This window comes from Periplaneta americana, chromosome 2 (assembly GCF_040183065.1).
Source record: "Periplaneta americana isolate PAMFEO1 chromosome 2, P.americana_PAMFEO1_priV1, whole genome shotgun sequence".
Lineage (NCBI taxonomy): Eukaryota > Metazoa > Arthropoda > Insecta > Blattodea > Blattidae > Periplaneta > Periplaneta americana.
In genome coordinates, this window is record NC_091118.1 from 91,510,930 (window position 1) to 91,536,362 (window position 25,433).

The following is a 25,433-nucleotide window of genomic DNA, read 5'->3' on the forward strand; positions in this document are numbered from 1 at the left end:
AAATCATGGAAATAAGATAATGGAAACATATGGCTGTAGATGGAACAAAATGGAAAGCTGTTGTCCGAGAAGCTAAAACCCAGCCAGTATATTAATGTTAGTGATTATTATTATTATTATTATTATTATTATTATTATTATTATTATTACTATTATTATTATTTCAACTTGAGTAAAGTCTTCAATATTATATTAGTCACATAAGATGAAATTCGCTTCATTAATCTGCTGAAAGTACCGCACACGTGATGCAACTACGTAGGCCTATACACCAGTAGGTTGGCATAGATATTGTTTTGGTGGTCCCGTGCCTTTCAGACGTTTATAATAATAATAATAATAATAATAATAATAATAATAATAATAATAATAATAATAATGGTTTTAATTAACCTGACAATGTTAAGGCCATAGAGCCTTCTCTAGCACTTAACCAGGTACATATATGTATATTAAAGAATAATATTTTTTGCACTTGTACGGATTTATATTTTCACAAATTTTTGTGAATCATATAGTTGAAATGTTTGTATATTTACGTAGTACTTTATTTTCTTATAATTTCTGTATTTACTGAATTTTATTGTAATTTCAGATAGTTTCTTTACGTAATATTAATATACCGGATTTAGCATTATTATTATTATTATTATTATTATTATTATTATTATTATTATTATTATTATTATTATTATTATTGTTGTTGTTGTTGTATAAAATAATGAGGGGGCAGTGTCCAAGAAAAACTGCAAGTGAAAAATTAAGGTTAAAATTCTGTCATATACAAATGTAAAAAATATTAAGTTACAAGATTATCAGGACTAGCCACATATTGCTTTATTATATACAAAAAGATTACATACAAAGTTACAAAAATAATACACTATCGTACTATGCAGCTGTCGTCCAACTTGCATTAGAAAGTTAGAAATCAATTCTTAAAGAAAAGAACATGAGGCTTTATTAAGGAAAAAAAGTACGTCTAGAAGACTTTCTTATTCTATCTGTAACAATATTGTATTGTTATTTATTTACATTAGCTGATGGAGTAACAGCACGTAATAATTTTATTTGTCCAAATTAGGCTTGTATGTTAATTTTCAATATTTCAGCCTTCGTGTACATACTAAACTATCTTTTTATAAAGTGATTTAATTCGTTTACAAAAGCAGAGAAGAAATCCTTTGATCTTCTAAATTTGACCTTTTACTCTACAACAGGCGTTCTCAACCTGGTGTTCAATCTGGTGGATTTTTAATGACATTTAGTGCTCTCGTCATGCAAGTAAGAAATTGCTCGCGAGCATGAATGATCCTAGGTCCTTTTTTCAATTCAAACTTTGTTATACGAGACATAACAAATAGTGTTTCTAACCATCCATTTATAATAGATTACAGATTTGATATGCCTTCTCGTACTTCATAGTGTATAGCCTAACCTTTTACAATTATTCAATGTGGACTTAATCAGAAAGATCAAGATTATTCAAGAGAATAATATGGCTGCTCGTGAGGAACTTGTATTGAGAGATTTCCAGTCTTCCTTAGCACTGGAATATTAAACAAACGACGCTCGCAACTGCCGACGTTATATCAACGTCGCTGGTGTCCCGGAATTTTGTCCCGCAGGAGTTCTTTTACATGCCTACATGCCAGTAAATCTACTGACATGAGCCTGTCGCATTTAAGCACACTTAAATGCTATCAACCTGGGCCGGGATCGAACCCGCAACCTCGAGTACAGAAGGCCGTCTGCGCTACCTAGGCCGACCTGAAATATTAGTTTTATATGGAGAAATTCATAGCCTTTGGGGGCAGAAGATACAAAAAGACTCCAAATACTGCGGAGTGTCTCATGTCAGACTATGTACAGGACAATCTACCTATGCGAAAAAAACATTCACACTTATGGAATACCTCAAGAACAAAGCAAGATCACAATTAACTAATTCACATCTGCAGGACTTTTTATATGCAGCTACAGGCGACTTCTCTTCGGACACAACTGAAATTCTTAGGAGCTTTCAAGTTCAAGGATACCATTATCCTGGTGTTTTAAAATTTATTTTATTTTATGTATTCATATGGGCCTATTAAACCTATTCGATTTCATGATGCTCGCTCACTTAGTATTGCACGTGGTCGGTGCTCACCATCTTCAAAAGGTTGAGAACCCCTGCTCTACAAGAACACTTTAGTCATGTACTAATTAACTCCATAACTTAAAGAAAAATAGAAATTAAGTAGGGTTACAACATGTGCCTAAAATATACACCAGATCAGTGAAACATAGGTACTGAGGATTCTTAGTTACTTGATTCAATAATGAATTTCAGTGAACATTATATTTAGAAGGAAGACATAATTATTCCTCATGCTTAAACATTAGATAAAAATTCTTATCGAGAAAATTCATAATATAGGCTATATATTAACCCTTTGCTTTTCTATTTATACAGTAAATCTGTGCTAGTGTATGAATAAATTTCATGACATTCGCTGATTTCATTCATAACAACAGATGTGAAATGTATTATACAACATTTTGAGCAGTGGTCGTCAGCACTCGCTGAAATGAGCAAAGGGTACGCGGTGCCGTCCCGTATGCACCGTCATGCAGCAGAAAGAGATAGAGAGCATACCCGCTAGCAGCTACTAGTGCACCATGGTGCACTGCGTTTTCCGCGGGTAAGAGACGCTAGCCCCAGGGTTCTCTGTGCTGACGACCCCTGATTTTGAGGATAGTGTAAAACTAATGGCAGTTGAGTGTACAAGACAGCTGTACTTGAGTTAGTTGATTTTGTTGCCATGTTCTCTCAAGCTATTTTTATGCAAGGGATTAATACGATAATTGTACATGGGTAAATATCTGTATACTTGACTATATACTGATATTTTGAACTAGATTTCTTGATTGCCGTTGTGAATACTGCGGTCGTTGTGTTTCGTGTCTGAGTGTAGTGTTCGACGATGTTTTAGAACCTCCTGTTGGGTACTCCCCTGTTGGGACTACCCCTATTCAAGGGCTGGTCACCGTCGTTCTCCTCTGGGTGAGCCCTGATGTAGTCCAAGGCCCTGAGGATGTAGTCTGGTATGGGAGGAGATGTGGGCAGATGAGCGCCCTCGGCCCTGAATCCGTTCTCATCGGCGATGTAGGTTACCTTGACAGGATAGCCCTCAGGCGATGTAAATGCGAAGGCGCCCTGCACCACTGCAGCCTCACCCTGCTGCCCCAAGCTTTTGATAGTACCCTCTTCCTGCACCGCTATTCCGTTCTCTGTCTCGTAACTGTAACATACATTAGTACATTATTATAAATTTTAAATTTTAAATATATATATTCTTATTGTGTAGTACACATAAAACAAATTCTATTATATACTTCTTAATTTAAATTCTGTAATCTGCCCCTGAGTATGAGTTCTACTCTTTTAGGGGTGTGCTAAAATTGTATTTCTGTATAGGCCTGCTATATTTTATATTACAATTATTAGCAAAATAAATTAATAAACAAATACATGAAGAAATGACGTGAAACTTAACTAAAACCTACAATCGTACAATTCCCAAAGCAGCAGGTTATGTTTTCTCTACCAGAAAACAAGAGTTTAGTGCTCGGGCAAATTCTTTTATATTATTAGTGGAAGAGTAATTCTGAAACAGCTTACAGCAGAATTCAAACGAAAATGATTAATTTTATTCAAAGAACATGTTGAGTGTGTCTATTCTCAGTTTCCAGTCTAGGTCTTCGTCTAGGAGTATGAATTTCAGTGACCAGAAAGCCTTCCAAGCTTGAGCCGATCTTCTTTTTTAATTCTTTATCCGGTTTATGGTTAAATGGCACAAATTGACTCAGATAGACATATTCATATCGTATTGTATGTCTTATTGTTTAGAATGGTTCCAATTTCAATGTTTTCTAGTGAAATAAGAAACCTCCAAAATTTAGCTAATAAAGTAATAAGTAGTTCATGCTGAACCGTCCCTCAAATAAAACACACTGTTACACCTCAAAAGTAGATAAACACAAAAAAATATCTGTCCATTCTTACTACTAGGTCACGAAATTAAAACTTGATTGAAAGATATTAAAAAATTACTAGGCCTAACTCCAGGCTTTAAGTAGGTAATGCTAGCTCTGTTGGCTAAGTACGTTGAGTGCACAAGCTTATCTTGCATGTCACGTGACCCAGTGCCGGTACATGAGGATTTGGTGATAGTAGGAATAGGCCTATTTTATTCAATGATGCTTTTAGTTGTAGAGATTATTCACAGTCGAATTTCAACGAGGATGAGAAATGGCTAACAAATGTTGCACGGAAAAACAAAACCATACCTATGGATTTGGTATAATATATGACCCTACTTACACATATCTTCAAGAGGCGTAAACAATGGAGCACTTATTATACAAATGCATCAAACTGAAACGTCGGAGTGATAAACTGAGAGAAAAAATTGAACTAAAGAAAGGTAAATATCCTGTGTCACAACAGGTACCTTCATCTACATGTCAAAACAGCTTATCATATTCACTAGCTATACATATTTCTCTCTTCTTAATTTTTACAATGAACTGTCTAGCTTTTATTAGTCTGTTAAGTCTTTTAGTAATTTGATTTTTATTGTATTTGTAAATTCAATATTAATTGTAATTATAATTATAATTGTATTCTTTATATTGTAGTTGTAATCCCCTGGTAGAGGGGAAGAGAAGGCCTAATGGCCTTATCTCTATCAGGTTATATAAATAAATAAATAAATAAATAAATAAATAAATAAATAAATAATAAATATACTGACTACGAAATATCGTAAATACAAAAAATTTAGCATAATGTGTGTATATGTGTGTGTGTGTGTATATATATATATATATATATATATATATATATATATATAGACACACACTGTATAGATATGTCATTATTAGTTATTAAAATAAATAAATAAATAATTCGTGGCGCTACAGCCCATGAAGGGGCTAGACCAACCAGCCGGCTGCTGGCCTCACGTCCACATGCCCAAGCAGAGTGGACGATCATCAGAATGAAGGTATCGTGTGGTTAGCACGATGATCGCCCCAGCCGATATAACTGGCTTTTGCAACCGGATTTCGCTACCTATCGTAGCACCCCAAGTGCATCACGATGCTGAGTGGGCACCGGTCCCATACACTGGCCGAAATTTCATGATAAAATTTCTTACCCCATGAGGAGTCGAACATATTTATAGTGTTATGTACTTTCAATGTAATATTACATCTGCTGTAATGGGGAATGCTGAATAACATAAAACGAAAGACTAACACAACATTAAGTCTTCCGGATATTTTGTTCCACTAATGAATAAATGGATGACGATGTGATGATAATGATATAATAATAATAATAATAATAATAATAATAATAATAATAATAATAATTGTTATTACCGTCAACATTAATAACCTCATGGTTCAAATGTTTGACACCTTTACTTTCATTCCTGTGAGAATTTTGAACCAATATTACACATTCATTGGCAGAAGAGGAGACGATACTAAGCGACATGCTACTGGAGCTAAATAACAGCTGTGAGCAGTATGGTATGAAGGTAAATGCAAATAAGACGAAGACCATGGTATCGGAAGAATAGTAAAAAGGTAAATGTGTGAATTCTAAATGAGGCAGTGAAGCAAGTGAACAACTTCAAATGTTTGGGATGTACTATAAGCCATGAAGTCAAAAGGAGAATAGCAATGGCAAAGGAAGCTTTTTAATAGAAAAAGGAACATCTACTGCGGACCTATGGAAAAAGAACTAAAGAAGAGATTAGTGAAGTGCTTTGTGTCGAGTATCATTGTATGGGGGCAGAAACATAGGAATTACGATGAAGTGAAGAGAAGCGACTAGAAGCATTTGAAATGTGTAATGGAGAAGAATGGAGCGTGTGAAATGGACGGACAGAATAAGAAATGAAGATGTGTTGGAAAGAATGGGTGAAGAAAGATGCTGAAACTGATCAGAAAGAGAAAAAGGAATTGATTGGATCACTAGCTGAGAAGAAACTGCCTACTGAAGGATACACTGGAAGGAATGGTAAACAGGAGAAGATATCAGATGATAGACAACATTAAGATATATGGATCATACACAGAGACAAAGAGGAAGGCAGACAATAAAATAGATAGGAGAATGTTGTGTTTGCAGTGAAAGACTTGCCCTTGGGCAGAAAACTACGAACGAATGAATGAATTATTTTTTAAAACTGTGCGATAAGGAAAACATTATTTTCAATATCTTGTCTTGAATCGAGCCTGTTTCACCGAATTCATAAAATAAATTTTACTATAATGCAGTTAGTTTCCTCAGATGGTTAAATGTAACAGTTTGGATATGCTTTCGCCACAGTTTCTTTGAAGTCATAATGTTGCCCAGCAGATGTCTCTACTCGTATATGATGTTGGAACGTGCCGCCATCTACAAATTCCAAGAAGCTTTTCACCATTTAGGAACTCGTTTGATGTCAAGGTTATATTCGGACAATGCACCGCGGTTCTAGACAAAGATACGATCTTCTTTTTTGTGTGTCTCGAGGGAATAAGGCCAATCGCCATTAGATTTGAGTATGACGCTGCAAAATTATGAAAATCTCATTTACAGGAATGGCTCAGTGATGACCGATTTGAAGGCTCTTTAAACAACTGTCCAAGTGAAGTTTATTTAATTTTCATTAGTGTGTCGGTAATGATGATTGCGTATCAGTTAAGAGTCGTAAAACACTTCAACATTCAAACATTTTAAAATTAATACGGAACTATGAAAAGTATCCAAATTAAATTATAACAAATAATGACCTCATTAACAAATATACAAATAGAATGTGCTTTAAAACTTTAAAATTTGAGTCTATAAAAATTAGTTGAACCTTTATTAACTAAGGTATGGCGGTGAGGGTTTAAAATATTTACCTTCATTACAGGCAAAGATGTCACCGATGAAATTAAATTTTTAAAAAGGGGAAACAGTATACCAAGCTCGGCAATAAATAATAAAGCGGGAATAAAAAAAACCGTTTTTAAACATATAAAAAGTACAGAACTGAATGAAAAATATGTCCTAGAATCCCATACCAAATTCTAAAATAATGTAGGAAACGGACTAAAAGAAACGAATGAGAGACAGAATGTGACTGTAAACTGTAAAAGACATCAGGAAGAAGAAGAAGAAGAAGGAGAAGAAGAAGAAGAAGAAGAAGAAGAAGAAGAAGAAAAGATGATCACAACAATGATTTCAGTTTGGTACTGAGATGTGGAACTTAAATTAAACTAAGAAAACCGGTACCTTAGAAATAAATATTTCAAGACATGTTGTTGGACTTAAAAAAGATGAATAAATGAGTAACTACAGGATTAGAAATAAATGATAAATCTTTAACAGGAAAAAGAAAGCTCAGTCACGGCATGAAAGAGTACAGAAGTGACAACAACCTTTGAGATATAATTTGAAAAACAAAATGATGTGAGTCACCACGACTAATAAATCTAGTTCTTAGCGAAGATTATGGTAATTAGAGTTTATTTTATTTTATTTTATTACCATCACTATGATGATATAAAATCTATTTTGATGTTGTTGCGAAAATCTATGTTTTGGGACATTTAGTGCTGAAAAACGTTGTTCTTAGTATTATTATGTATATGTATGTTGAATTATTGTGTATGTATATAGGCCTACAGTAGATGTCCCATTTATCTTTCTCACCCAAAATATGTTTTTTCTTCGGCACCAAATGAAAAAAATGTTTCAAACAATAGTTAAGTACAAGGGTAATTTATACTATGGATATATCTTTCTTGTAAACTTGTTCATTAAGGAGATACGAGTAATGACCTCATTTCTTTAAATGGCACCGTGTACATTTTATTCAATGAAACCTCTTCAAGGCCTGTTAAAAATACATCACAATGTATCATTGAAGCAAACAAAACATTGAGTGGTACAAAAGAATATGTGAATCATAGTGTATGTGTTTATTGCAAATCCGAAGTAAAATGACACTTGTAGCACTTTGGTACTCCTACTAAAACATTTATATGTCCTGCTCAAATTGGTGACCAATTGAATTAATGCATACCAATCTTTGAATGAATGGCGCTCGAGATCGTCATAGTGTTGCCTGCTGAATGGATGTACAAACATCTAAAATTATATCGCATGTTTTCTGCTGCTGTTGAAACATTTCGATAGACAGCGTCCTTGGTCGCTCCCCAAAGAAAAAAATCAGGACGAGGAGAGGGCCAACTAACTGGTGCACCATGTCCAGTTCACCTACCAGGATATTGTCGGTTCAGAACACGACGAGCTCTTAACGCGTTATGTGTCTATTATTTCGGTGACACATAACCATTTTGTTCCTCAAAGGTACATATAACTTCCAAAAGGTCAACAAGAATTGTTCTTAAGAATATGGCACATCGTCTGACATTTAGGGTACCATTTATAAAATTATAGGCAATAATGGTAGTGTGCTCCAAAGTGTCATTTTATTTCGAAATTTCAGTAGATACGTACACATTGAGTTTCATATTCTTTTGCACCCTGCAATGTTTTGTTTATTGAAATTGTGCATTGTGATACATTTTTAACAGACTTTAACCCTTAAATTGACAAAGTATCCTATAGGATACAACATATTAATAGGCTATATGCTATAATTTTAATAGAACAATAGAAAAAATGGTAGGAAAATTAAAATTTCACACTGGGGTACTGTAAGAAGGGAGAGTTACTGCATAACAACAGACACCATCGTGCCCGTACAGCAATTGCAACCTGCTAAGAAACAGAGGATGGGAAGTACATCAGGAGATTCATTGTGTGTCTGAAGATGATTCTCATAGAAGAGTCGATATAATTGCCATCAATAGAAAAACCCAGAAAGCGATGGTCTTAGACCCTACGATTTGCTTTGAAAGAGACACAAATCAAGCATTGCAGATTAATGATGACAAGCGAGCTAAATATGTACCTTGTCTTCCATACCTCAGTGAAAAATATGGCATTTCGCTTTACAACTGGGATGTTACAGGCTTACTATTTGGAGCGAGGGGTTGTTTACCAAAATTTACATCTAATATTCTTAAATCCTTTCAGATTCCCTTTTATGAGGTTCAGAAGATTGTAATAGAAATTCTTAAGGCCTCTCTTCAAATTCTACACTATCATCTATGTTAACACGTAAATTTTTGTTTTAATATACAAATGGAATCATTATTTTGCTCGTTTCATTTCCTTTTATCTTTTATGTTTGTTAATTCCGGATCGCAGTGGTCAACCTCACTTGAGGACGGATGATTTGTAATAAATCTTAGTAGTACCTACAACATATAAAATATGGACATTGCGATAGTTGTTTTCTTTAGTGTCCACCAAGGTTTAATAAACTAGTGTGAGAAATGAAGTTTTGCCAATTTAAGGGTTAAAAAGATATATTGTTCGAGTGAATAAAATGTACAGTACAAGAAACAAAAAATGACCCGACTCTCAAATTTCCTTACACAGCACTATTCAGATCACCACGATTTAACAACGGTTTCAACCCAGTATTGTTTGAATAGTATTAAAGTACTAATGCAAAAAGTACGAAATAAATCAGGAATAAGATCAAGTTAATGTCAAATAGTCATTATTAAAACAAATATGATACAGTACGATAACCCTGATTATGACAATTCGTCTCAAGCATCCCGATAGTTCTGTGTTAGCGTGCTTGCTTGCAGACTATAAAGTTCAGGGTTCGAACACTGTTGAGATAAAAGTTTTTTAATTAATTATGCAGGTTAATTTCGTTTACCATCATTCTATTTTACTGCACGATTTATAAATATTCACCTAATATTAAGAATAGATCACATTTTTCAAATTCCTTTCGTATTACTACACCAATCGACATGAAATGAGTTTCAACAATTACCAAAGCGATCTCTTGTGTATCATTGCTTTGGAACACTAAGCTTGCGCAATGCTTAAATATAAAACACATTGACTACTTCATAGTACGGTAGTCATGATAATATTCAATGATGGTGGCGAGACCTCATATAATGAATATGTGATGTATAAAACTTAAGATTATTCAAGCTGGCTATTTCTTTTTTCTCAAACTCTTCATGGTGTCATTTAAAACTGAAGTTATTACTACTCGTATTTTATCAATAAACAAAATAAATATATGTCCATAGTATTAATTCCTCATTACATGAAAAACTTTAGTCCGAAACAATTGTTTATTTGGCGCTTAAGAATAAAATTATTTTTGGTGATGAAGATAGGCCTATATAGGACGCTAGGCAATACTACGAAATGTATAATCAGCTTCGTTTTTAACTGTAGGAGCCCTCACAATATTAGTATTTAATGCAGTTTTTCCAAAGTGCACCAGACTACTTTTCTGTCTTAAAATTCGTTTCATTTGCACACTATCTATTATTTATAAGCATCTTTTATTCAGGTGTTGTCAATTCAGCTCTTTATCTGTTGAAAATGGTTTTCTTGAAAATTTTCTATAAGTTACAATGAAAAGAGATCTATTTTTCGGTTTGAGTGTGAAGTCTCAAATACAATACGTTAAAATATACAGTAACTTTGAAAGTGTACTTTTGTTTAGGCATAAATGTACTGGAAATTATTTTGTTTAATGTGAATTATTTCAGCACACTATCGAACGATGATAGTATCCCGCTTACCCGAGCTAAGACTGTTTTATTACTATTTTTCATAGTTCATATTACTTGATAGCTCAAAAGGAAACAATTTTTTTTGTCTGTACAATATATATGCATGAAAGTTCTACCACCTTGGAAAACAGTGTTGTGAGTGGGTAAAATTGAATTATCTGAGAGTTTTTCTAAACGTAGTATCAATTTGTACCAGTATCGAAAATAAAGGCTGGCAAACAGTTACATATCAATTTCAGACTCGTTCTCATGAAGTAAATTTAAAATTAAAAAAAAAATGTAGTTAATGAAACCTTTGGAACTAACAAAGGAAAAAGAATAGCCTGGACGCTTTAACAAAAATATTAACAATATTAGGAGTGTCCTGGAACATCATCTCAGTCGACAATTTACATAGTACTAATGATATGTGTCGCATAAATTTAACATTGAAATAATTGAATTTAAAATTAGTTTTTGCGAAATATATACAGATAGCTAAAAGTTAAAAGTGAAAATGATAATTTATATATTTAACCATTATTTTAAACTAAAGGCACTTTAAGGAGGCCTTACGTTGATGAGCAGTAATGAAATAGAAATACAAGAACAATTTATTGAAACAATTTTTTTTGTCAAATATCGGAGGATGTGCTGGGGACTGAATTGTAGTACGTTTAATGAGAATTTCTCAGCTGATAAGATTGAATCCGGACCATATATACAATAAAATGGAGTGATATTTGAATTTTTTTACAGGAATTACAGAATTCAAAATTCTAGCTTGTCTGTGACAAAACACACAATATGTTCTTTAGTATCTAGTCCCTCTTCGCAGATGTGGGCACGTCTCATCTTGTATCAACAGCTTGATCTCTAACCCCTGACATTTTGCACACACAAGGTTGCTGCACCTAAATTGCAGGTGCATCATTTCAGAGTAGGCCATGAATCACGACACAACGGCCGCTCCTTTGTCAAGCAGGGCCATCTGTTGAATGCAGGGCCATCTGTTGAATGTTTCTCGAAATACGTTTTTAATATGCATCGATGTAAGGCGAGTTATTATACAAATGTACATAGAAGTGAGTTTTCTTAAAATATAATGAGAGATGTTTGGTTCAAGTTACATAAAATTTAGAATTATTTAATAAATTATGTTTACGTAAGAATTTAAGCATTTCGTAAAGGCTGGTTTGCATCACTGATGATATATAATAAGTTTATAACGATGGGAAGAGTGAATGGAAGACAAAACTGGTTATAGAATGAGATGGTCACTACAAATTACGTGCAACTTATTCCCGATTACACAATACGACCAGTGTAAAGAAAAAACTGTAGAGTCGAAAGTTCAGCAATTAAAAATCTGTGCACAAGCACGTAACTACATCAGACGACCTAGTATCCTTCCGTGCTGTTACAGTAGAATAAAATGGCTTGGATAATTATGTTAAATTAATTTACGATGCTTACATTTATTTAATTACATGATAATATAAACAATGATTGAGTCACTGGCTAAGAAGAAACTGCCTGCTGAATGAAGGATGCACTAGAAGGAATTGTGAACGGCAGAAAAGTTAAGAGCAGAAGAAGATATCAGATGACAGACAACATTAAGATAATGGAGACTAAGAGGAAGGCGGAAAATCGGAAAGATTGGATAATGCTGAGTTAGAATTGAAAGACCACTCTTTAGGGAAGTAAATGAAAATGAACGAATAAACATAAAATATTAAGTAAAATTAAATTTAAATGCATGATAACTTTCCGCTTAAATTTATATGGATTCCTTAAAAAAATGTAGGCCTACCCCATTTCAGTATAACAATATTTGTGTAGTTCAGTAGTTTTATATTTATATATTTCTGATCTTCCTTTTACTTCCCATCATTTCATCCTGCATAGATTCTCCGAAGACTAAAATATATTAGAATTAAATAAAATTCACTTATTCTTAATTAAGTATCTCATTCTAAAAAAAAAAAGGCTAATCGAGCTTAAATGAGATTTATGCGTCGGACAGCGGAATTCTCTTTCCTCTAACATTAGTAGAAATGAAGACATATTGAAATAACTAAAACTAGATTCTATAGTTCATTTTGCTCAACAATATAGACTTCAGTGGAAGAGGCATGTCGAAAGGATAAATCGCACGAGAAGGCTAGATAAATTCATGCCTATGTACGAAGAGGAAGGAGAAATTTGGGAAGACCACGCAAACGCTGGCATGAGACCATAATGGATCCACTAGGGCAGCGCATTTTTCTGACCTTGACGTGGTGCGCGGGGATCAAGCGCTAGGTATGCAAGGAGGAAGAATTATGTATATGAATAAGCAGCCTGTTGGATTAAGAAAATAGTAGTGCACAATCTTCGAACGGAACGTGAAATTTTATGTCGTTATTTTTATATGATTTCTTTCCGTTTGATATTTTATTTATTGTCTGTAAAACAAAAGTATTGACACCAATTTCTTAATATTGCACTTGTGTTTTAAATGTTAATAACATAATAAAGAGTTAAGGAGGAATATTCACATAAATTTCATAGTAGTACAATTATACTATATTCAGTGAATGAAACACATAATTCATAAAGAAAGTGATATTCCGCAGAAAGAGATTGAGTATGACATGATGAGTTGGAATTCATATTGATGGTACCGTTAGCCTTAAAAAAGTAATCAATAAACTAATCAAAACAATATTATAGTACAAAGCAAAGTTACCTAGGTATATGTTTTAACTGTAATTAATATTATATAACAAAACTCTTATAGCATTATGATTGTAAGGTGATATTGGTGCGCAACTTCCTATCATCAGAATATTAAATTATTTTCTCGAAATCTGCTGAAGCTATAGAGCTGATGTTTTTACAACACATAGGCACATATTGTTTGTTTAAGATGTAACAGTAGTTGCTTTGTTAATTCATTTCCTTACAAACATTTTCAATGCGAATATTTTCAAAATTTTCAGTACACTATCTTCAATATTACGTATTTACGATATATATTAAATTTACGAAAACTTTGTTTCAGTACCTAAATAAACATATCTGAAAATTTCACTTTTTTGTAAAATAGTTGAGAAAATATTCATTTTGAATAAAAATGGAAACTTGTGAAAAATGAGCATTAAAATAAATACTTACATTCTTATAATGCACTTATACTTCTCAGAAAAATATAAAAATTAATATGGATTCAGATTTTAATAAGTTCTTTTCCCTTTATCCATTTAATCAGTGCTGGCCATCCCTGTATATAGTTCGACCAAGCGGCATATACTACCTCTTTCGTCTGTCTCTTTCCTTTCTGTTGTAAAGTGCTCTAAAGCGCGCGCATGCTCCTATGCACATCAGTTTACATGACTGCACTAGGGTCTAACATGTGAAGGACGTGATGATTAAAAGACGAATTTTATTACGTCAAACGGAAAGAGTTTTGATATCAGCTGTTCGAAATAAAGTAATATAAATTTGAATAGCTGACTTTCTATTAATGGTCTCATTTAATGTACCTAACACATATATCTTACAGGCCTACAGTACAATACGGTAATGTTAGCCGTTGGAGCGGAAACTACAGATGCTATGTTTACAAAAAATCGCTAGCCGTCCCGTATCAACTATGTACATGTCTTATTTCGAGCGTTATTCCTTGCTGAACGAAAGCATCTTCCATAGCTTGACGGGCGCATTACACATTTCTCGTTGTAGTGTGTTATGGGCCTACGAAAATGGTGATGCCAGCCAAGAGATTTACTTAGAATTTGCGCTATGTCCAAAATTATTCTATGTATTACGCCAGTTACTTCGGCGCAGAGACTGCAACGTGTCCATAATTTGTGCGTCCGTTTCGTCTGCAATATTCGCCGGTTTGATCACGTAACACCATCCCTCGAAATGTTGCCATGGCTCCGTCTAGAAGATCGTAGGAAAATCCACTGTCATTCTCTCTTCTTTCACATATTGCATTTCTCCACTCTTGTCTATCTTGCGTACCCACCATAATATAGACACACGATCACAACACTCCTCAATATTATCCATTCCCTCCCACCGAACATCCTCATACTCGTCTTCTTTCACTGTGTCTGTTCCTCGATTTTGGAATTCCCTACCGTGTAATGTCAGAGACTGTCAGACATCAAACCAATTTAAGAACAAACTAAGGAAATATTTGCAAATCTCGTTAACAATAATAGCTGTTTCAAGTTTCTCAATGTTTAAGGATTATGTATATCACAGAATACATATTATTTAAATTATCTCATTGTTATTATTATTATTATTATTATTATTATTATTATTATTATTATTATTATTATTATTATTATTATTTCTTACCATTGTTTTTTATTATTATTAGCTCACTAACATTATTTATCAAACTTTCATTATTTACTTTTACTTTCATTATTCACTTTCATGTTGTTTTACGGTCTAGATAATAATGTAATAACTATGTAACCAATTGTGTTCAATTGGAATTATTATTATTATTATTATTATTATTATTATTATTATTATTATTATTATTATTATTATTGTTATTGTTATTGTTATTATTATTATTATTATTATTATTATTATTATTATTATTATTATTTATTCATTGAAGTATAACTCTGTGAGAATTCTAGAAAGATGTTCATTTAGCATTTCCTATAGGTTCTTGTATGTTACACATGTGTTGTATTTAAATATTTTCAGTTCTATATAATTCTGCAGATTTTCATTTTTACATTCCAATATGTTTCTATCAACAGGAATATTTACATGAATATCAAAACTTGGCTTAATTGTACCGAAGTATGATAATTGTGATTTATTTGCTTCTATTTTTGTCAGTTTATTATTATTATTATTATTATTATTATTATTATTATTATTATTATTATTATTATTAAGCCACCGGCGTAGCTCAGTCGACTAAGGCACTTGCCTGCCGGTCCGGAGTTGCGTTCGGGCGCGGGTTCGATTCCCGCTTGGGCTGATTACCTAGTTGGGTTTTACCGAGGTTTTCACCAATCATAAGGCAAATGTCAGATACTCTATGGCGAATCTTCAGCCTCATCTCACCAAATATAATTTCGCTATCACCAATTCCATCGACGCTAAGTAACCTCGTAGTTGATACAGCGTCGTTAAATAACCAAGTGAAATAAAAATAAAAAATATTATTATTATTATTATTATTATTATTATTATTATTATTATTATTATTTCATACCCCGACATCTGAGAATGAAAACCTCGTAAGTCGACTTTTTTTTCGAAAATGCGATTTTCACTCAAATTTATAGGAAAGCCCGTGTTCTTATGGTCTACAACTGCAAATTTTTCATTTTAATTTTTTTTTCATGAAAAAAGTGAAAAATTGAAAACCACGTAGGCCTATCTCTTTATGGTTTAATTTTAAAATGAAAAGCGCGTATCTCTAGTCATTATATAAAATCCGACTTACGAGCCATCTATTTGTATGTGAAAACCTTGTATGTCCAAATCATATAGAATTTCCGACTTACGAGCCATCTATTTAAATGTGAAAACCTTGTATATCGATTTTTTGCTCTCCTGTAAAATTTAGAAAATCAGACATACGAGGTTTTCATTCTTAGGTGTCGATTGTGCTCATCTCAAATGAATCGAGGAAGAACGACCCAAGTGTTGCAGAGCTAGAGTATGGGTAAGGGTGGGTTGGAGGGAGAGAGGGGATAAAAAAGAAAACTGAGTCATCGAAGCCTGTCACCTGAACTTGTATGAGCCATTGTCCTCTATATCATTTGCCTGCCGCAAGATGGCAGCGGTCTGCGCTGCTCGGCCAGAAGGCTGGGGCACTCCACCTCTCTGGGGAGCTGCGAACACTGCAGCCGCCAGCGCCAGGACCAAAACCTGCAACACAAACCGTTTACGCATTGTTAAGTACAACTCGCAATAGGAAAGCATATAACTAAATTAAAACACAATAATGGTGATGGATATGAATAACAACGACGACGACAACTACAACAGAGATTAATCCAGACATTCCATTCCTTCCTGATCTTCGAAAAAAGGACAGGTAAAGGCTGGTCCACAATAAACCGGGAACGGAAACAACAAGAGCAAGAACGGAAATAATGTTAAAATGAATATATTTAAACGTGAGCATTCACAATTAACGAGAAGCTTGCCGGAGACCGGGAACGGGACGTGAAAGTTAATTGTGAATGCTCACATTTAAATACTGTACATTTATCTTAACAATATTTCCGTTCTCGTTGTCGTCGTCGTTTCCGTTCCCGGTTTATTGTGGACCAGCCCTACCTCTTTAGACCGTTCTTCCCGTCGCATTTCTGGATGTCCACGGAATGGCGATCTATAGAAATAGAATCTAAAAGGACGATGACAAGGTATTTAAATTAGCGCTTCGGTATTTCAACGCAACAGCATGGACTTACCATTTCATAAACTTTGGTTCGATCCCTGGCTCTGACAAGATCGTGGGCTAAGGGGTTTTCCATAAGATTCCTCATTCCCAATGTCACAGTCCATATGACTTATCTTATAATTGTAATTACCATTCTATGTCATACTATTTACATTATATTAATTTCGTAGTAACTATTTCCGCCAGATCGGCATCATCAGACTACAAAATAACATAATAATGCACTCTGCTTATGCCGATCTGGCAAAAACGATTACTAGGCCTACCAAATTAATGTATGTAATGTAAATAGCATGATGTAAAATGGTAATTACAATTGTATGGTAAGTCATATGGACCATATCATTAAATAAAAAGATTATTGACATTGGGAATGAGGAAGCTTATGGAAAACAAATTTTGTGAAACGGTATGTCAGTGCTGTAGCATTGAAATACCGAAGCGCCAATTTAAATATCTTCTCCTCGTCCTTTTAGATTCTATTCCTATAGGTCGCCATTCCGTGGACACCCAGATTATTGATATTAGTAACAGACTTATTAGAAATTTCACAATGAATTATAAGCGTCCAAATTTCTCCCCCCCCCCCTCAACATTACAAATTTAATTCCTTCTACAGCTGCCATTTCGTTATGCTTTCCTCTTCATTTTATGTCATCATATACTGTAATATGGTTTTAGGGTAAGGTGAACGAGCCTCAGTGATGCTCAATATATACGACCAATTTATATGCAGGCCTAACTATTTCTTACTTACTGGCTTTTAAGGAACCCGGAGGTTCATTGCCGCCCTTACATAAGCCCGCCATTTGTCCCTATCCTGAGCAAGATTAATCCAGTCCCTATCATCATATCCCACCTCCCTCAAATCCATTTTAATATTATCTTTCCATCTACGTCTCGGCCTCCCCAAAGGCCTTTTCCCCTCTGGCCTCCCAACTAATACTCTATATGCATTTCTGGATTCCCCCATACGTGCCACATGCCCCCATCTCAGACGTCTGGATTTAATGTTCCTAATTATGTCAGGTGAAGGATACAATGCGTGCAGCTCTGCGTTGTGTAACTTTCTCCATTCTCCTGTAACTTCATCCCTCTTAGCCCCAAATATTTTCCTAAGAACCTTATTCTCAAAAACCCTCAATCTCTGTTCCTCTCTCAGAGTGAGAGTCCAAGTTTCACAGCCATACAGAACAACCGGCAATATAACTGTTTTATAAATTCTAACTTTCAGATTTTTTGACAGCAGACTAGATGACAAAAGCTTCTCAACCGAATAATAACTGGCATTTCCCATATTTATTCTGCGTTTAATTTCCTCCCGAGTGTCATTTACATTTGTTACTGCTGCTCCAAGATATTTGAATTTTTCCACCTCTTCGAAGGATAAATCTCCAACTTTTATAGTTCCATTTCGTACAATATTCTGATCACGAGACATAATCATATACTTAGTCTTTTCGGGATTTACTTCCAACCCTATCTCTTTACTTGCTTCAAGTAGAATTTCCGTGTTTTCCCTAATCGTTTGTGGATTTTCTCCTAACATATTCACGTCATCCGCATAGACAAGAAGCTGATGTAACCCGTTCAATTCCAAACCCTGCCTGTTATCCTGAACTTTCCTAATGGCATATTCTAGAGCAAAGTTAAAAAGTAAAGCTGATAGTGCATCTCCCTGCTTTAGCCCGCAGTGAATTGGAAAAGCATCAGACCTAACTATTTCTTACCAATGTTTATTGTCACACTAACATTACTTATCCAACTTTCATTATTTACTTTCTGGTTGTTTTATGGTCTAGATATTAATGTAATAACTATGTAAGCAATTGTATTCAATTAGAATTAGAGTCTGGCTGGGCGGAAGAGAAGGCCTACTGGCCTTAGCTCTGCCAGATTAAATAAATAAATAATAATTATTAATAAATTATTATTGGGTCTAGGGAGGACTAGATGTGAGGTGTGACAGCGTTTTACTGTCAAGCTTCGTAAAAGTCGCTAATAGATAATAGATTGTAGATTGTAAATTTCCAAGTCGTCTAAAACTCAATAATATTACTATCATCTGATTATCTCTGGAAAAAAAAACACGGGGAATACCCATGTTTCTCATCAGTCATCACGATCCGACTATCATCTGATTATCTCTGGAAAAAAAAAAAAACACGGGGAATACCCATGTTTCTCATCAGTCATCACGATCCGACATATGTTTATGTTTATCATTCTTCTGCGAATTGAATTGATATACCGGTGACATCTCTTATATCAACAATAGTGATTAGCATGGAGTGTTTACTGATAACAAAACGGCGATCTTGGTTGCTATCGCTATATGGTGGCGCGTATATTTACGATTAAATGAATCATTTGTGGAAGAATATATTAATACTACACCATGGTATACTTTTAGTTTTGCTGTGTTTATTCGTTAAAAAATTATAAGCGATTCTAATGTAACACTTTTTTTTAGACATAGTTACCGATCAGTTAGCGACCTACCCTGCCGAATACGAAGACGTCTCTCTACGTCAAAAAAAAAAAAACAGTAATAATATACCTAGCCCATCAGATGCTGCAGAGGCTTTTGGACCTCGTAAAGAAGAACAACAGGGATTATTAATATGGGACATAAGCGACATGTTGTTGCTAATGATATTGAAAAGAGATTGTGATGGTATAGTTATGTTGAAAGTCAGTAAAAGGCCTGTGAAGACAATAATTATGAATTTAATGTACCAAAATAATTGAAGAAAATAAGCTCAAGTAATCCTGAGGCGATGAAAAGTGAATGAGTAGTGAGAAACATAAGTGGACAGACAGGATGGAATGGCTATTGAGAAAAATGGCAACATCCTTAAAACTGGATGATTTCAGTACAAAATTGGAAGTTCTGTCTCAGAAATATGAGAACTAGTTGGTTGCTGAGTCTTCCTTTTGAACCTTCTCAGGCTCTATCGCTCTGGCAATGGGAAGAATTACATTTCTGAGATCGGTACATGTATAGTACAGAAATTTTTATCCCCCATGATAGAATAATAAGCGAAGATAATGACTAAAATAATTGAATTTTAACATCGGATTGAAATGGGCGCTAAATATTTCCTGCATACCCGTCATTCACTGACAAGAGTTTCATTTTAATTGCAGAAAATAGGATTGTGTAGGATTCCCAGTTTGCTTACCTTGAAAGGAAAACTAAGCTAAATCCACGGCCAAGAAAATTCAGTCGTTCTGGCCGGGTACTTCGAGAACCTGGATCCTAATGGTACGCATGCTAACCACTAGACCACCGATGGCGAATGGAGGATAAAAACTGAAAGCCTGTGCAAAGAAATTCTCAGATGTCACCTACGTTTGTTACACGATGATGAATCATTGTAGTACATAAATCAAGGAGTTGGGAAAGGACGTGTTGAGTATGCGATTGGACTAGAGATGTGACTGTACACGGGGTTGTTACATAAGCTGAAGTGCATGAGTTGCCCGCCTCTGTGATTTCTGTGCTATTACTGACGTTCCCTGTGAAGATGCGGGCTCCTCCCCATTTGCATAAATCCAGTCGGGAGTCTCGGCCATCGTGACCGGCTCTGCTGGGCTGGTGCATTGTTGAGACAGGATGCCGCGTGGGTGGGGCCGCGTCGTGACAGATTCTCAGCAAATGCGCTTGAGAATTTCTTAGAATTCTCGCAATGAGGGGGTTTTCAGTAGTGAAAGTGAGTTATGGAAAATCATACCACAGCAAATATAAAAAAAAAAGTTACACGTACTTTCTCAGTGCATATGTCAAACAATAATTAGTACCTGCTAGTGTCATAAAAATTGCTTAGTACTACAGATGTCTCATATCAAATTTATCCGATTTAAAGCTCCTATTCTCTTCTCCAAACAACATCGTATTAACACGTACGGTAACTAATAATAACAGAACTGGGAATACTCTGATGATATACGGGGATCACACTGAAAGTTTCTGCAAACTGGTGGGCTTATGTAAGATATAGCAATAAATTAGATTGTCTCTTGTTCCATAATAAATGCAATTCAGTTTACAAGGCAGCTGATGTTTACAAATAAAATAGTACTGGTACGAGTATATTGTAATACTATTGCGGGAAGGCCTTCATTTCAAAACGAGTATGAAATTTGGAGCGCATGAGCAAGCGAGTGCTCCAATCATACTAGTTTTACACTGGCTCTTCCCGCAAGTGTGTTATACACTGTTTTTCTACGAAAATATTATAATTAAATGTAGTTAATTTATTAATTACAATTGAAAATATTTTTAAAACGTTAAGACGAGTTTTCATCTACGTCATCAGGTGCCAAGACACTAGTGAGATTCAATTTAGACGACATTTTGTATGTTTAACGTTTCAATATTTAAGTCGTTCTGAATTACGGATTTTGAAGAGGAAAAGAAAGGTTTGAAATTATTACGTGTTTTCTCATTTTATTTAAATTGGTGGATAATCTATTATAATTCTCAGTCCTTCATATAAATGTGAAGAGTTTCATATTTAATTTAGGAGAGAACACTGTATGTTCGGAAAGTGCGTACGGAAAATGTTTTGTGCGAGATCGTGCGTATTTGCTTGGTTTTCGCACAAAATCAATCCGCGGAAAGTCTAAAATTCCACATTCCGTATTCCCAATCTAACACACATAACAATTTCCCTCTTCTTACCGCTTAAGTGACATATTGATTTTACTGCTTTATGCTTTTAACATATTATTTTTAGAGACGTTCAATATAGTAATAATTATAAATTGGAAACTTACCACTGCAATTTCACCTAAATTGCACTGTTAATTATTGTTTTTAAATATTTGCAAAAATTAAGTAAACTCTACAACTCCACTAAAGTTACTGCATTCGTGATGCAAGTAACATTAAGGAAGCCGTGAAAAAATCAACAAGATTCCAGACTCGTCATAGACTGAGGGGGAAAAAAAAAGACAGACGTACTGTATATCACGGCCTGCTGGAGTATAGCAAACACAGAAAACATTTTAAAGCAACAATGTTGAAGATAGATATTTTTGTTTTGCAAATTTGCCGTCATTGAACAGAAACCAAGATGGAGATTTCATTGCAACTAATTAGAAATTCCTCTTTCAGGTATGTAATAAACGATCTTCGCACAATAGTAATATACGTTACAAGAGCGGTATGTTTTTGTTTTCATGGTCGAGGAAAAGATTGAAAAAGCGAAACGTAGTTGAGCTTTTTTAATTTCCGAGAACATGAAAACAAACATACCGCTCGTGTATCGTACATTATTTTGTGCGAAGATCGTTTATTACATACCTGAAAGACGAATTTCTAATTAGTTGCAATGAAATCTTCATGTTGGTTTCTGTTTAATGACGGCAACTTCGGAAAACCAAAATATCTTTCTTCAACATTGTTGCTATAAAATGTTTTCTGTGTTTACTATACTCCAGCAGGCCGTGATATACGTCTGTTTCCCCCCCCCCAGTCTATAAATGCGAACTTAAAACAAACGGTAAGGTTATGTAATGATTTATTTTTTATTTTAATATTTTAACAATATTATTTATATAACATATTACAGTAATAACATCGGCATCTGGAAACTTGTTGATTTTTTCACGGCTTCCTTAATGTTACTTGTATCAGGAACGCAATAATTTAGGTGAAATTGCAGTGGTAAGTTTCCAATGTATAATTATTACAATATTAAACGTATCTCAAAATAATATGTTAAAAGCCTAAAGCAGTAAAATGAATGTCGCGCTTAAGCGGTAAGAAGAGGGAAATTGTTATGTGTGTTACGTTGGGAATATTGAATGTGGTATTTCACACTTACCGCGTATTGGTTCTGTGCGGAAAACAAGCAAATACGCACGATCTCGCACAAAATAATGTATGATACACGAGCGGTATGTTTTCTTTCAATTCTCGGAAATTAAAAAAGCTCAACTACGTTACACTTTTTCAAACTTTTCCTCGAACATGAAAACTTCAACATACCCTCTTATAACGCATATTACTATTCCGCATTGAATGTAAGAAATCGTACTTCCAATGTCAGTTCTGTTGCCAGGAAACCTGTCATTCCTCACTTCCTTAGAAAAAATATTTCCTAGATAATTAAATCAAAACTTTTGGGCTGTAATTTCTTGTGATTTTACATCATCACTGACGCCAAAAGAAAAGACTTCAAATTATTTTTGTAGATTAGTACCATCAGCAAGGTTACCTAATGACGTCAGGGACTGCTGGACTTTATCACAATTCAAAATTAAATTGGAAAATTTTGTCTTAGTTAATGTTTTTAGGTATTGCTAGAAGTATTGATTTGTGTTTTTTTCTTTCTTTTTCTTTTTTAATCTAGATTAAAATTGTAAGTTTCTTGTTTATGTTACTTAATTAGTTAGGATACAATTAATTATGATAATCACTCATTTAAAGTTTGTGTGACTGCAACCTGTGTATATTTTGTGTGACTTTACTTTGTTTATAGTGTTTTTTTCTCTCTCTCTTTATTTTTTGTGTAGCTTTATTTTGTAAATAGTGTATTTTTTTCTCTGTTTATTTCTATTATTGTATTTGTATTCCTGGTGTTGTGGAAGAGAAGGCCTGATGGCCTTAACTACACCAGAATAAATAGATAAATAATAAATAATTGATTTGCGGGATTCAAAAGTGGACGTAGGCTACTTACATCAGCCACGATATCAGCGACCTGCTATATGCATCATTAACAGAAATATCGACGCTGTGCGCGAAATGATTACGGAAGATAATCGAATAACTTACACCGAGATTAAGGAATCACTGGGGTTAGGTATGAGTGCATTAGAATGCAATAATTAAAAAAAATTAATCAAGGCTGGTTACATGCTTTGGCACTATAATAAATGACAAAATATGGATTTACTATTATGAAATAGACAAAGCAAAGATTTCTGTATATATCGTATGTATGTATGTATGTATGTATGCATGCATGCGTTCTGTGTCTGTGTGTATGTGACCGAGTACTGTGCTCTTATTTCTTCGAAGGTCAGCGTACTCCAGAGCCTTTTTGGAACTCATGGAGAGAGAAAATGTCCCACCTCCACCTGGAACCAAACCAAATCTTTCGACTGTCAGTTTACTTTTTTGAATACCAGCATTATTAAGTCATTTACGATATGAGTATCGTAACGATTCATATTACAGTACGAGTTTGATAACCAGTCGAGTATTGTAATATGAAGTAGGTACGAAAAATATATCGTACAACGTTTTATCCACTTTGATAAAAATTATTTTTTTTAATAATGGTAATTGTATGTTTTTTTTTAAGTTTTGGACATGTCTTTTGTGGATAGGCGATTGCATTAGTATGCTTGTTTTATTAGTTTTGAAGATGATGGGTTTTTGTTTATAATATAAGAACAGCAGTACTAGTGAACATATTGTTGTTAATGTTTATAATAAATAAAATCAATTCAATTTTATTTTATTTTATGTATGGTTTAATTTACACAACCAGTTAGGTAATAGGAGTATCGTTACCTAACTAGTTGTGTAATGAATGTGTTTACAACATTTTTATTAATGATGTAAAGTCCACATTACATAATCAAAGTGAATAAACAGACTTTATCGTTAGTGAAAATCGTTCATAATATGCCACATTCTTGTACCAGTGCCGCAAAATATTACTACGCCAAGTAAAATATCATGACTTCTATTATGATGATACAATTTGTGACATACAATAATATTGAATACATTATTATCATAGCAACCCCTCTCTTCATAGACCATGATATAAAACTAGACACCCATCACTACAAATTAGATATTTATTTATTTATTTATTTATTTATTTATTTATTTATTTATTTATTTATTTATTTATTTATTTATTTATAATTCTTCATGTAAAAATAACGTATGGAATACATTTATAATATACTAGGTACTATTGTGTCACAATTGTATGTTTCTACGAATTATATTAATGCATGTGTTTCATATTCAGCGTCATCTCTTTGTATTTGTCCTCGTTTATTTACTTTGAGTTCGTCTATTATGCGCATCCTATCTTTCCAGTTTCGTTGATATGTGTACATTTTCTCTTGTGTTGTGAATGTTTCTTAGTCACTTCAGATTTTTGTATTATAATTTTGCATTTCTTTGTATAGGCTAACATTTAAATCGGGGTAAAATGTCGATTTTTGCTGCAGTTAATCTACTTGTATCTTAAGACTTACATATGAAAGAAACTGAACTCATGTATAATACTCTTAACTACTATGTTCTTCTGAT

The 25,433-nt window shown here is 33.9% G+C and overlaps 1 protein-coding gene across 1 annotated transcript in view; it reads right to left on the reverse strand.

Annotated features, from left to right (window-relative positions):
* Positions 1–812: 812 nt before the first annotated feature.
* LOC138694424 (endocuticle structural glycoprotein SgAbd-2-like) overlaps positions 813–25,433 on the reverse strand; it is a 59,784-nt gene continuing 35,163 nt past the window's right edge. Inside the window, exons 2-3 of the mRNA XM_069818122.1 lie at positions 16,463–16,605; positions 813–3,287 (exon numbers count right to left, since the gene is read on the reverse strand). Of these exons, the coding sequence (XP_069674223.1) occupies positions 2,975–3,287; positions 16,463–16,605 (456 nt within the window). The 3' untranslated portion in view covers positions 813–2,974. The remainder of the gene's footprint in view (positions 3,288–16,462; positions 16,606–25,433) is intronic.